The sequence below is a fragment of the Remersonia thermophila genome, chromosome 1, assembly GCF_042764415.1.
Source record: "Remersonia thermophila strain ATCC 22073 chromosome 1, whole genome shotgun sequence".
NCBI classification, from domain to species: Eukaryota; Fungi; Ascomycota; class Sordariomycetes; order Sordariales; family Chaetomiaceae; genus Remersonia; species Remersonia thermophila.
Genome location: NC_092217.1, coordinates 267,680 through 281,540, shown reverse-complemented (window position 1 = coordinate 281,540; position 13,861 = coordinate 267,680). Strand labels below are relative to the sequence as shown.

General features: G+C 58.9%; 2 protein-coding genes across 2 annotated transcripts; one reads left to right on the top strand and one right to left on the bottom strand.

The window, feature by feature from the left end:
* Positions 1-1,066: 1,066 nt before the first annotated feature.
* Positions 1,067-9,862, top strand: VTJ83DRAFT_76 (uncharacterized protein; the record flags this gene model as incomplete). Its single annotated transcript, XM_071014438.1, has 3 exons — positions 1,067-4,000; positions 4,052-5,199; positions 5,260-9,862. 3 exons carry the CDS (start codon positions 1,067-1,069, stop codon positions 9,860-9,862), a joined length of 8,685 nt encoding a protein of 2,894 aa, XP_070869429.1.
* A 1,511-nt stretch (positions 9,863-11,373) lies between these two features.
* On the bottom strand, positions 11,374-13,349 carry VTJ83DRAFT_75 (uncharacterized protein; the record flags this gene model as incomplete). The annotated part of the gene is made up of 2 exons (XM_071014328.1): positions 11,374-12,796; positions 12,862-13,349. The coding sequence occupies 2 exons, from the start codon at positions 13,347-13,349 to the stop codon at positions 11,374-11,376; spliced, it is 1,911 nt and encodes a 636-aa protein (XP_070869428.1).
* Between the last annotated feature and the right edge of the window lie 512 nt (positions 13,350-13,861).

Sequence of the window (13,861 nt, the reverse complement as noted above, 5' to 3'; positions counted from 1 at the left end):
TACTATAGATTCGGTAGCCACGTTTGGCGTGCGGCGCAGATGACCCGGGAAATGAACCAGGACCCGATGACGTCTCTTGTCATTTCGCCGCGCTTCGTTCTCGGTGGGCCGTCCGCTCTGCCATCCCACCCCGATGACCATGGCGCTCACAGCAGGGCATCCGGGGAGCCTTCGGGATCGTCGGGTCTCCGAGTCGCCGGTCCTTGCCTGCGAACCTTCAGTCCCCTTTCTCACCGTCTCAGCCAAGGGGCCCTGCGTCTGCACGCCCGAGGCTCAGCCGCTGCCGGAGCGCCTTGATTGGCTCCGTGCCGCTGGAGGCCGGGATCATGCCAGGCTTCCGCTGCTTCCGCGGTCTTCTGCGAGGGTTCACCCCAGGGGGGGGGGACAGGAGAACGACGCAAGACAGACGGTTGACGATTCTGGGGCGGCCCGATGCCAAGCTCTCCACGTCCCGGCTGACAACAGGACCAGTGTATGGAGAGTACTAGTACAAACGCTAGTTAGTTACCAAGTTGTCTCCTGCACTGTACATGCACTACAGCCCTAAGGGAACCCTGGCCCAGGAACTGCGCGTTGCATCGATGGGCTGATGCGCCGATGCAACCTCGCTGGCGAGCTTCCCCCTGCTACCCGCCCGCCACCGCTGCGACCTTGCACATGGCACATCACCGCCGGCTTTCTGGTTTGCCTCTGGCTGCTGCTTTTCCTGCCGCACCTCCAAGTCGACACCCCAGCTCCTCCATCCACCACTTCGACGCGCCTTCGCAGCGGCGCGCTTGCGCTGTATCTTGGACGCTTCGCTTCAACGGGAGGCGGTTCCAGTTCATGGGCCATGTGCAACCTCGTGATCGACGGCCATTGCGAGTAAAGGTGCCAACCGTCCGGCCGTTGCTGCGCCATGCGGCCCAGCGACTGAGAAGCTTCAGCTGCCCTCCCCTCTGTTCGAGATAGCCGTTTTCACCCTCGCTCCGCCTGCCGTTGTCTCGTACCCGACGTATCCCTTGTTGCTGTTGACAGAGACGGCGTTCCCTTGTGTTCCGTTTCCCCTCCGGGGCACCCTCCTGCCATGGCCGCCGCTTCGAGGCCGTCCCCGCCCATCGGCTCTTCCACTTCCTGGCTGCGCTTGGACGACGAGAGCGCCGAAGCGCGCCTGTTACGTCTCGTTTGCCGCGTCCTGGGCACCACGCCGGACGCCATATCGCCTGATGTCTCGTTTCAAGAACTCGGCGGCAACGAGCAGAGCGCGCTGGCGCTCCGCAAGGCCTGCATGGACGCCGGCATGGACGTCAAAGTCAAGGACGTCTTGCGCTGCCCGACCCTAGCCGAGCTGCAGACGTGCATCTCCCCCTGCGCACCACAACACCGAGTTGCCGCGCCCGACGCCGTCGAAAACGTCATGATCGCCCCGGTCGAGATCCACCGAGCGAGTCGCATGTCGATCATGCCCGAGCCGAAAGATGGCGCGCTGCCCACCCCGCCCAAGAAGACGGAGATTGAGGAGGAGATGGGGATCCAACAGGACGTCGGGAGGATCGTGACGATACGCCCCAAGGCCGGCTGGCTCGACGGGAAGCTCGTTGCCCTGTTCACCTTGTCCAGCATGCCGCAGCCCACAGTGACGACGACGTCGTCGGGTCCATCCCCCGTGAACCTCGTGCCCCCATCCCACGCTCTCTTTGCCGGGACGCTGGCCGCTCGACTCAAGCAGGCCGCCGAGAGAACGCTGCCGCAAGGGAGCGTCCCCGATGTTTGGATCGCGCTGGAGATGATGCCCATGACCGAGGCCGCCGACATCGATATGCGTCGGTTGCGGACTTGGGTCCAGAACATGAACGAGACGACCTACCACCAAGCCATGAGCCTGGAGCACCAGGAGCCGCTTCAGCCCCCGACGTCTGCCATGGAAAGGTCTCTCCAGAGGCTCGTGGGCAGGGTCTTGGACTTGCCTCAGTCGCAGATTGGCGTCAACGTTTCCTTTTGCCAGCTCGGCGGCGACGAGCTGACGGCCGTGGAGTTTGCTGCCCGGTGCAAGCAGGAGTCCATTTACATCCACGCGTCCGAGGCCCTCGGCTCGATGACCCTGTCGGAGCTGGCTGCAATCGCCGCATCCCGCGGCGGGCTGGCGCATAAGTGGGACGAGGAGTCGTCCGACATCTTTGACCTGTCGCCAATGCAGCACCTCTACTTCCAGACCACCATGGGCGGCGATTTGCGACGGAGGCAGGCTCCCGATGGGAGCTACCGCTTCAACCAGAGCTTGCTCTTGCGGCTCAAGAAAGCGTACTCCATCGACGACGTTTCAGCCGCGATCCAGGCGGTCGTGGCCCATCACCCCATGTTGCGCGTGCGCTTCGGCAGGGGCCTGAACGGCTGGGTCCAGCGCGTTCTCCCCGACATTCCTGGGTCCTACACGCTGTGCCGCAGCTCCGTCCGGTCCGACCAGGACCTCCTCGCCATCATCGAGCGCACGCAAATGTCCATAGATATCGAGACTGGGCCCACATTCGCTGTTGACTACATGACGACCCACGATGACCAGCAGCTGCTGTATCTTGCGGCCCACCACCTCGTCGTCGACCTCCCGTCTTGGCGGACCATCATTCACGACCTCGACGAGCTGCTCGAGAACGGGAGCCTGCTGTCCCAGCGCTCCATGCCCTTCCACAAGTGGGTCGATTTGCAAAAGGCCGGCGTCGCCACCTCGGATCCCGCGGGCCTTCTCCCGTTTGACCTCCGACCGGGTGACTATTCCTACTGGGGGCTTCAGGACGCGCTAAACACGTACGGCGACGCCGCCGAGGCCGGATTCGGCCTCAGCCCAGACCTCACCACCGCCCTCCAGACCTCATGCCACCGGGTTTTCATGACCGACCCGGTCGATGTGTACCTCGCCGCCCTCCTGCTTTCCTTCGCGCAGACATTCCACGACCGACCCGTGCCCGTGGTGTGGAACCAAGAACATGGCCGCGAACCTCCGCATCCCGACGTTGATATTTCCGAGACGGTGGGCTGGTTTACGTCGTTGTGCCCCGTCAGTCTCCAGGTAGACTCTTCCGACGACATTGTGAAAGTTCTCCGCCTCGTCAAGGATGTGCGCAGATCAATCCCCGGACACGGGGCCCCGTACTTTGCCTCGCGCTTCTACCACTACGATAGGGAAGCCACCGTCGCCAAAGACTGGCCGTTCGAGATCATCTTCAGCTTCGCCGGCTCGCTCGAGCACCTGGAACGTGAAAACGGCGTCCTGGAGCAGCTCCCGATTCCTGGCCGGAGCGTAGCGTCAAACACGTCGGATATCGGCGGGAACGTAGGCCGCATAGCCCTGTTTGAGGTGAGCGCCATGGTGGACCAGGGAGCTGCCAAGGTAAAGTTCCTGTACAACCAGGCTTCCCAGGACCAGGCGCGCATTGCGCAGTGGGTGCACAGCTATGAACACCTGCTGCTGGAAGCCACCCGGAGACTCCAGAACCACCCAGAAGAGCTCACCCAGGCCGACGTGCCAGACCTTGACGTGACCTATGACGGGCTCGAGAAGTTCAGCAAGGAGCGTGTCGTGACCCTCCGGCTTGCGAGCGTCAGGGGAGTCGAGGCTATCTACCCGGTCACTGCCGTACAGCAGAGCATCTTGATCAGCCAAGCACAGCGGCCTGACGCTTGTTATCTTCATGCCATTTACGAGTTTGCGTCCCCGAACGGCGACCCCGTCGACGTCTCGAGGATTTGCACAGCCTGGCAGCAGGTCACCATGAGGCATGCAGCGCTGCGCGCCGTGTTTACCGAGAGCGTGACGGAGACGGGCCTGTGGGACATGGTCATCTTACGCAAGATATCTCCAGAGATGCTCTTTATCGACACCGCACCAACCGAAGACCCGATTTACGAGCTCAGCAACCTGCCCAACCTGCGCCCCACAAACCACAAACCGCTTCACCGGTTGACGGTCTGCAAGGCTCCTGCGAAAACCTTTGTCAAGCTGGATATCAGCACGGCCCTCTGCGACGTAAGTGGCCATGTTCGAACCGTCTGCGTGTAATGCACTGACCCGGCCTAGTCCCTGAGCATTCACGTCCTCCTCCACGACCTGCGGCGGGCTTACGCCAACGAGCGCGCTATCGCGGAACCCGACCAGTTCCGATATCCCCGCTACATCCACTTCCTCAAGACTATCCGCCTGGAGAGCAGCCTTGCATTTTGGCGCGAGAAGCTCGCGGCAGTCCCGCCGTGTCTGTTCCCGCGCCTCACGGTCCTTCCCGACGAACCGTCCTTTGTGAACAGCTGCGTCGATCTCGACATCACGTCCTACCAGCTCTCCGGCTTCTGCCGGACACACAAGACGACGACGGATTCGCTCTTCCGATTGGCATGGGCGCTCATCCTCCGCTGCTACACCGGCTCCAGCCGCGTGTGCTTTGGCTTCCAAACGCTTGGTCGCGAAGACCACGTCCTCGGCATGCGCCACGCTGTTGGGTCCTTTTCGAACGTCATTCCGTGTTGCTACGAGCTGTCACAGCACAGCACCCTCGCATCCGTGCTGGGCATGGCCGAGGAACTGTTCCGAACCAGCCTTCCCCACCAATACTTCACCATCGCCGAGCTTCAACACTCCACGGGCATGAAGGGCGGTGACCGTCTGTATAACTCCTGTCTGACCTTCACGGAAGAGCCGGCCGGCCTCAACAGCACCTTCTCCACGCGCACCAGCTTCGAGCTGAAGCCTATCTCGCTGCAGCAGACCTTCGACGTGGACCTTGTCGTGAACGCCCGCTTTACGGCGGGCAAATTGACGGTCGATGTTGGGCAGCGCATCATGGCTCCTGAGCAGGCGGTGCTTGTGGCGTACACGTTTGGCAAGGCCATCCGCGCGATCCTCGCTGCGCCGAACAGCACCATCGGCGCCGTGAACCTCTTCGACGACCACGCCCTTGCCCAGCTCCTGGCCTGGGAGGCGGAAAACCCCCCTTGCGTGGACGGACAGCTCGACACCGTGGTGCACGAGCTTATTGGGAAGCAGGTACGCGCACAGCCAAACTCTCAGGCTGTTTGCTCCTGGGACGGCACATACACATACCTCCAGCTCGAGGAGGAGGCGACCCGGTTGGCCCATCATCTGGTTGATGTGGGAGTCGGCCCGCATTCTGTTGTTCCGGTGGTCATGGACAAGTGCAAGCTCGCGCCGGTGGCGATGCTCGCGGTTCTGAAGTAGGTGCCATCCGGCCGGGCGCTGTGCTGCCACGTCGCTATGTTGGCTAACGCAAACAGGTCCGGTGGCGCGTTCGTCCCCATCGATTCCCTGGAGCTTGGCATGATCCAGCCCATTTTCGAACGCCTCAACTCGCGAGTCGCCATCTCATCGGAGCTTGCCGCTCCGGTCTTGAAGAACCTCTTTGACCATGTGCTTGTGGTGACGGACGACTTGATGAATTCGCTGTCCCCGCAAGGCCCCATCACGTCCATGGCTGCTCCGAGCGATCCGGCCTGCGTCCTCTTCGTTCCGATATCCTCCACCGAGGCGCGAGGCGTCTCGTTCAGCCACGCCGCTCTGTCCACGGCGTTGCAGGGGCAGGGGCCGGCGGCCAACATCACGCCCCACAGCCGGGTCATGCAGCTCTCGTCCTTCAACGTTGACATCTCCATCGCAGAGATTTTTACGACACTCGCCCACGGCGGATGCGTCTGCGTCCCATCGGCCGTCGAGCGGCTGCAGAACTTCGCGGCGGCGGTTAACCGCATGCAGGTGACCTGGTCGTACATGACGCCGCTTCTGTCCCGCAAGCTGGACCCGACCCTCGTACCTTCGCTCAAGAATGTGTGCTTTCGTACGCGCGGGCTCGACGAGGATACGTACAACATTTGGCACGGAAAGGCCAACGTCATCCTCGCGTACGGACCGCAGGATGTGTGTCCGCTGGGCATCGCGTTTCTGCCAGCTCTGGGGTCGCACCATCTCAGGAGCATCGGGAGGCCGTTTGCAGGGAGCTTCCTGGTCGTCAACCCGGACGACCACAAAAGGCAGGTCCCCGTCGGTGCTGTTGGGGAGCTGGTCGTCAAAGGTCCAACCTTGGGGGTATCGTATCCGAACAGAGAATCGATGATGACGCCGCTTACCCCCCTGGGGCCTGCCAGCCAGGGCCGGGTTCGGCATTTCAAAACCGGCCACCGTGTGCGGTATACGCAGAGCGGGCTGATGGAGTTCATCTCCAGCAAACGCGAAGAGCTGGAGCATGATGGGAAAGCCGTCAACCCTACCGAGATCGAGCAGCATGCCCGCCGGTCGCTGGGGCAGGACGTGGATGTCGTCGTCGAGACGATCATCTTCCGCGGAAAGACCAAGAGCGATACGGTGCTGGCGGCCTTTATCGAGCTTGGCGAGACGTTTGGCAGCGAGGAGGAGCTCACGGCGCTGAGCACCCCTGCGAGAGAGCGGTTGGCCATGGCGAAGCAGCTGGTTGAGGCCGGGTTGAGAAATAAGTTCCCGCCGTCGATGATTCCGCAGGCGTTTATCCCCGTAAAGGCTCTTCCCATCACAACGTCCCTCAAGGTAAATCGGAGGAGGCTGCAGAAGATGATCGCAGGGTTGACGAAGGAGGATCTGCTCGCCCTGGCCACGCTGCCAAACCAGGCGAAGTTGCAGCACCTGAAACCCCTGCCGCTGACGCAGGCCGAGGAGCGGATGCGCGCCATCTGGGCGCGCGTCTTGGGCATCGAGGAAGCCAAGATATCGGCCGTGGACAGCTTCTTCAGCGTCGGCGGTGACGACATTCTAGCGGCGCAGCTGGTTGTCGCCTGCCGGCAACAGAACATGCCCATCTCGATCGCCGACGTGCTCAGCAACTACACCCTGACGGAGCTGAGCCGAGCCGCTGCCACGAACGACTCACCATCCGTCGCTGGGCAGGAAGTCTCTCCCGCAGCGGCTCCCATCGCGACGGTATCCCCCTTTCCGATCCACCCCAGCGCCAGCAAGGAGGTGTTTATCGAGAGAGAGGTCGCGCCCCGGATTGGCGTCGATGGCAGCGCCATCGCCGACGCCGCTGAGGCAAGCTCAGCGCAGATCCGTTACGTCGAAACCGGCATGCTTTCCGGGCGTACCAATATCAACTACCTCATCTTCAACTTCACCGGCGCGGTGGACGGCAAGAAGCTGGAGGAGTCATGCAACATGCTGGCGACGATTCACCCGATCCTGCGCACCGGGTTTGTCGCGTACAACCGTCGGCTGTATCAGGCCGTGATCAAGTCGAGCGATGTCGAGTTTCGAAAGCATTACTGCCCGACCTGGCGGTTGCACAGCATGCTTGAGAAGGTGATCAAAAAGGACCAAACGATGCCGATACGTTTCGAGTCTCCGGTGACCAAGTTTATGTTCCTCGACGCGGGCAAGCAGTCCATCCTTATCCTCAGGCTGTCCAAGGCGCAATACGACGACCTCTCGGTGGCGTTGCTGGTGAAGGACCTGAAGAGGCTCTACGACGGCTCGCAGCAAATTCCCCGCCGCCCGACGTTCTGCGACTTCATACGCGCAACGCAGGTGGTCAACGCCCTCGGTGCGGGCGCCGAACAATTCTGGCGCGACCTGCTTCAAGACGCCGTCATGACGCAGGTGGTTTCCCACAACCAGCCGTACCACGTTTCGACCAATGTCAAGACCGTCCGCAACCCCGTCATCACGCTGGGGTCGCTGGCGAGCTTAGGGATTTCGTTCGAGACGGTGCTCAAGGGCGCATGGGCCATGGTTCTGGCGAACCTGTCGGCATCATCGGACGTTGTCTTTGGCGAGCTTATCGACGGACGGCACCTCAGACTGCCCGATGGGCACTCGGTCGCCGGGGTCATGGGCCCGACGATCAACGGGATCCCTGTCCGTGTGCAGTTCCCAGAGGAGCCTCTGACTCCGTTGGATCTGCTGCGGTACATACACGCGCAGCGCGTCGCCGGGATGCCGTTCGAGAACCTCGGGACGCTCGACATCGTCGCCAAGTGCACGCCCTGGCCGTACTGGACAAGGTTCAGCACGCTTGTGCAGCACCGGTACGAAGACACGGCGATCAACCCGTCCGAGACCAAGGCGTTTCATCTCGGGGCTGCCGCCTGCAAGTTCACCATCACCGAATCCAAGGCGCAGGATGTGCCGGACTTGTTGGTGCAGTCGCTTGTCCGCCAGACCAACCGATATGAGATTTCCATTACCTTTTGCGCCGATCGGGTGCCCGAGAAGTTCGCCGAGCATGCCCTGCGCTTGGTGTGTTCTACGATCAGCTTGCTTACCGGCGTCAGCATCATGCAGCCCATCATTCCGATGGGGTCCCAATACCGGGCTATGATGAAGAGGATTCCTCTGAAGCCCAAGGCTCCCGCCCCTACCGAGACAGCTGAGAGCGACTTGCTCATCACCATTGGCGAGGATCAGATCAAGGCCATCCAGACCGTCATATGGAACGTCTGGGCATCCATCCTGAACCCCAGCGCTCTGGGTGTGCCCGAGGACCAGGTTCAAAATGCGTCCTTCTTCGATCTCTGGGGAAGCCTTATCCCGGCCGCGCAGATGATGCAGCAGCTGAACCAGGAGCTGCCCAGGCTCAACCTCCCCGGCATCGACACCAGCACACTGCAGGTGACGATGGAAGATATCATGGATCACCCAACAATGTTGAAGCAGTTCCGCCTCGTCGCGTCGAAGCTCACGTCGCTTGTGGCAACCAAGGAAGCGCAGAAGGCAGGGAAGGAAAAAGAGGGGCAGAAAGGCAAGGAGAAGGAGAAAGACAAAGAAAAGCCAAGGCCGCAGGGTCACGAGAGGAGACCAAGCGGGAACGCGCCAGCATCCACGCCATCGAACAGCAACCCTTTCGACCGCCTCCGACGATTTGCCAGCACCGTGGGACGGGGCACGCACCTCACGCCGACGAACGGCAACAACGCTACCGCCGATACATCCCGACCTGCTCACACCCCTGCGGTTGCCAGACTTTCCCCGATGCACCCGCCCGTCACACCAACCACGCCTATTGCCATCGGTCTCGCTTCGGCCATGGTTGCGGATTTGTCCCCGCTGGCCCCCAAGGTCATCCACAACGTCAGCCCGAACCTCGTGAGCACCCTCAGCCCGCGCCCCTCGCCAAACCTCGGCGGCATCAGCCCTGTCCCGAGCCCAGCACCGACTCAACAGCAACAGTCACCGCCGCCGCCGCCGCAACCACCAGCAGCGACAGCAGTTGCAGCGGCAGCACCGCCAGCTCTGTCAACCCCACCGCCTCAGCTGCCCAGTCTTCCCGTCTTCGAGCCCATCGTCGAAGACGTTGGCGACAGGCTCGACCAAGGCCCACCGTCGGTTCCCCTACCGAGAACGAGCAGCAGCCGGGACAGCCTACACCAGCCCAGTTCAAGGTCCTACCCCTTGCATCCCGGGCCCAACCGGCAGCAAAGCCCCTCGCCCAACACCGCCGTCTCCTCTCCCGCGGCCGCCGAACCGGACAGCATGACCGAGGGCAGCACCCCCACCACCCTCAGCATCAGCCCCGGCGTAGGCACGTCCGGCGACATGTCTACCCTCGGGCCCAGTCCGAACATGACCATCACAAGCGGGATGCTTGCGCCGTTTGAGCGAAGCACGATCAAGAACCGCGACATGCTGCGCGAGGGCGACAAGAATGCTGGCGCCTCGGCCGGGGCGATCGGGCTGGGGCTGGGCGTGGTGGGGACGCTGGCTTTGGCCGTGGCGAGCCCGGGCGCAGGGACGGATACGATGGCGAGCGGGACGACGTTGGCGACTTCGCGTAGGGACGCGGCGGTGCCGGCCGGGGCGAAGGGCGGTGCGGGTTTGAGCCCGGATCCGGACGTGCGCGATAGGCCTCCGAGGGGTGGGTGAGGTGACTTGGATGGGTTGGTCGTTTGTCGTTTATTTTGGGGTGAGAACCGTGGCAGCACTTTGATGAGGCGAACCAACAGGGACGGTCTGGGCTGGGTGGGATCTTTCGATCCGTTCAAGGAAAGGCCTGTTCACGTGTTTCTCCTTTTATTTTCTGCCTGTTGATGATTTGCAAATACATAGCATGGCGTTTCTCAAGAGCGGACATGGGAAAGAAGGAAACTATGGGGGTGGGAGCGACCAAGTACATTGGAGACGGCGTTGGATTCAAGGTTTGATCAGACTCACTGAATTGGTATTTGCTAGCCGTGATGGTACTCTCTTGCATGAACACGATGCGATGCGAACTTTCGTCTCTCTGTAGTAAGCGTGGTGTACGTGCAAATGGGGATGTTACCTTTTGAGTGCCGATTGGTGATGAGATTCAATATTACTTAGCAACGGAGCCACGGCCAGCTCCAGCACCACTTGGCCGCCCCAACATAACCCCCTGTTTGAGTTTTCCCAAATACATACGACCATACCTACCAGAATGCACGGGATCCCGTCCGCTCTCCCCTAGTTAAGCTGGTAAGGGCCCGAGTAGTAGTTGGGTCGGTGACGACCAGCGAATGCCGGGTGTTGTATGTTTTTTTTTTCTTGTGATCATGCATACTTTGTCTCGCTTTTCCTGGTGGCTTAACTAACCATCAGAAGGAACAGGAACCATGAGCATTTTAATTTCAGTGTTCCCCTCTCTCAGTTATCAGGAAGAACTGGGTTCTGCCTACGGATGCTCCTCTCGCAGCATAACCAGGTTGCACGACGAAACCTTGCCGGGATGCCCCCGCTTTTACCGTACAATTTCCACGGTAACTGCTAACTAGCCCCTGAATCGGGTAATGTTACAGCAAAAACGGATCCGCTGATGCTGCCATCAGCTAGTGCACCATATATACCTGCTACTGCAACAGGTAAACAAACAACCCCTGTCGACCCCTTACCCAGCCAGTCACTCTTAGAAACTGACAGGTCTTTGCCTCGAAATTGAATGGCCCTCAAACAGGTTACGGCCTGCATACCCGTCCAGCATCGTGCTCGTGCGTAGGGACAACTCCTGGGGAAGTTCGCTTCTCAGAGCATCATAAGCCTGATTTCGGAGCTCCGCATGGGCCATGTCATATTCCCAGGGACCATATGATACCGTAGTACCCTCTTACTCTCGTTCCCTTACATGGTAATGTACTTCATGAGCTCCATACCGGTTTTGGTTATTTTTTCTCACTTCCTCTCCTTTTTCTCTGCTCGCACTCTCTTTCTCTGTTCTTTTTTTCCTTTTTTTCCTTTTTCTTTTTTTTTGGTTGTGTTTGTTGCTACTGTTGTTGGCCAAAGATATCCAAGAAGAAAAGACTATTCTATAATAATTGAATCAATCATCATCCCGACTGGGTAACGCTGTCACAAAAGAAATACATGAATACCGCGTCATTTGTCGCCACCTCTAAGGTGCTCACCGACACCTGCCTCCCGTCCTAGCACATCTTGATGGTTTGCGGGATCGATGCGTCGTAGATTCCCACCACAGTCACCCAACACCTGACAAGCCAATAGTACGTGATCATCAAGTCGGTGAAGCCGGCCAGAATGTCCCAGCCGTTGCAGGTGTCAATCTTACAGAGCGGAGTCTTGTATTGAAAGACTTCCCTCCTGTTGCCATTCTGGTCTTCGCTGACAAGATGATCTCTGAGCATCTCAGTGCAATCCAAAACATCCTGTTTGCACTCGACAGTTTTGGCCAGGCTGTCGAAGTTCAGAGGTTGCTCAAAGAATTTCAAAAGGTCCGCAAACAGCTCAGGGCATATGAGCATGGCCCAGGAGAGCTCGGTGCATTTCTTCATGTCCTGCCGTAATGCACACGACGCCTTAGCGATGACCACCATGTCGTCAATGCTGAGGTGGCCTCTTCCAAAGGTTTTCTGAAGCTCATTGCAGAGTAACATGGCCTTGCAAAATGTCTCCTTTGGTATGTCGCTTGGCCAGTTGTTGGTACCGACCTCTGCAAAGACGCACTGCTTGGTCTTATCATGAGATAATATTACCGCACGGAAGATGTCGCCGAGTGTCGAACCCAACATTGGAGTGGGAGTGAAATAATACCCGTCAGGTTTGAAAAGCGTTACTGCCTCCTTGAGGAGTTCCAACACTTCCTGGTCCACCCGTAGGTCGCCAAGGCTGTATGGGAACTTCTGTTGATCCACCGACATCTTCTCGGTATATATACGGTGATATTCCAAGCATTTAGAGATATCCAAGCCTCTGTTGGCCGCCATCTCTCCTTCTATAATGGCAGAGAGCAGGCCGGGATTTGGGCATATCACTTCCGCTCGGCCCTGTTGCTTAACAACGTGTTCCAGGAAGTTTGGGATGCCGTCTGAGAGCTTCGATGATGGAGTTTTCTGAGCGTCGCCGGACGAGTCGGCCCCTTGGAAGAGTCGCTTGTCAATTTCTTCATTGGTGAGATCAGCTTCCACGAGCTCATCGAATAGAGCACCGGGGTCTTTTTCATGCCCTTTCAAATGCTCGGCGAGAGCCTTTTGAATCTTTTTCTGGTCTTCTGAATTGCTACCAGCGCCATCAGGATGTCTGTCAGCCCCGCCGAGGTGGAGAGCGCGCCCATCGCGCAGTATTAGGCCGCTGATCGACCACCAGAGCCTTGCGGCCAGGGCGTCGTCTTCAAAGTGTCTTGGCAGGTTGCGGTAGTAATCGTGTAGCTCAGGCGAGAATCGATTGCCAAACTCGGCACGCCTGCAAAACTCGACGACGCAACCCTCGCCGCTTTGGCGGAATTGGAGGAAACCTAGCGGCCCTGACCACTGAGTCGGAAGCTTCATTGGCTGTTTGTAGTGGCGTTCCATTTCACGCTCAACTTCAAAGGCTTGAAAGCCTAGAATGGTTCTTTGTTTAGGGGTTAGCCAAGTTCTGTATCATGTCGCCAATGCGTACATTGTTAGATAACTTACGCGATGGTACAGAGATCCTTCCCGGCCCATTGCATCGGAACGATGCCATCCACCAACGTTGGCTGTGCATTCATGCGGTAGAATTGATCATCCTCCGGCCGAATGTTAAGAGCCTGAATGAAATTCACCCAGGTCGCCCGAGCAGGGGCATATTCTGTGTCGGATCCCAAGTGTGAGAATCCTGTGGGAAACGTGAATTCGGGTTTCCACTTTTGTTTCACCAGAGATGGGACTGAAACTGTCGGAGTGGCAATATTTTGTTGCAAACCTAGAAGTTGCCTCGTCTTAACCTTTCCCTGCCATGGACCGAGAGCATCTTGTGACAGACCCATCTCGTACGCCCTTCGTTCTGTAAGCAGTTGCCTCGCAGCAACATAGACAGTAACAAGGGTGACAAGGGCAATGAGTGCTGCGATTATGGAGCATATTGCAGAAATTAAGTCGGTGACTTGGCTAGTATCGCTGGCCGGGTCTTGTTCGCCGCCCATTGCGAGCGAAGACGACAAGATGATCAAGGGAATAATTATCACAAAGTGGATGCGTCGTCCAAAGCTCGATGCTCGGTCGAAAAATGGCAAAGGTAAAGATCAGTGAAGTAACGAAGAATGAAGTGCTCATCTTTAATGACAAGACATGTAGGTATCTCTTATAGAAAACGCTGAAGGCTCTCTCGGGCTGTCTAGAAGTGCTTTGCCACTCTCGTCCCGTAGACAAGACACCCAGAGCCTTGCGCCACAGTTCACCGACCCTGCCGTCCCCCCCACCCCCCTTTACCACGTTGTGCATCTGCAGTACGCCTCAAGTTGGCCATTCATTGAAAGGCGTGTCTGCAGGCAGTCTTGTAGGCAAACAACCTGCCGCAGATTGCTCCAGCTGAGGCGTACTGGGTGTGTTCTCTGCAGCATCAGAAGCCAATGAGCCACACCATGAGGTACGCGGCCTAGACACTTATTGCTATCTGAGCAGAATCAGCATTAATGATTGTATGCGGGCCGACGAG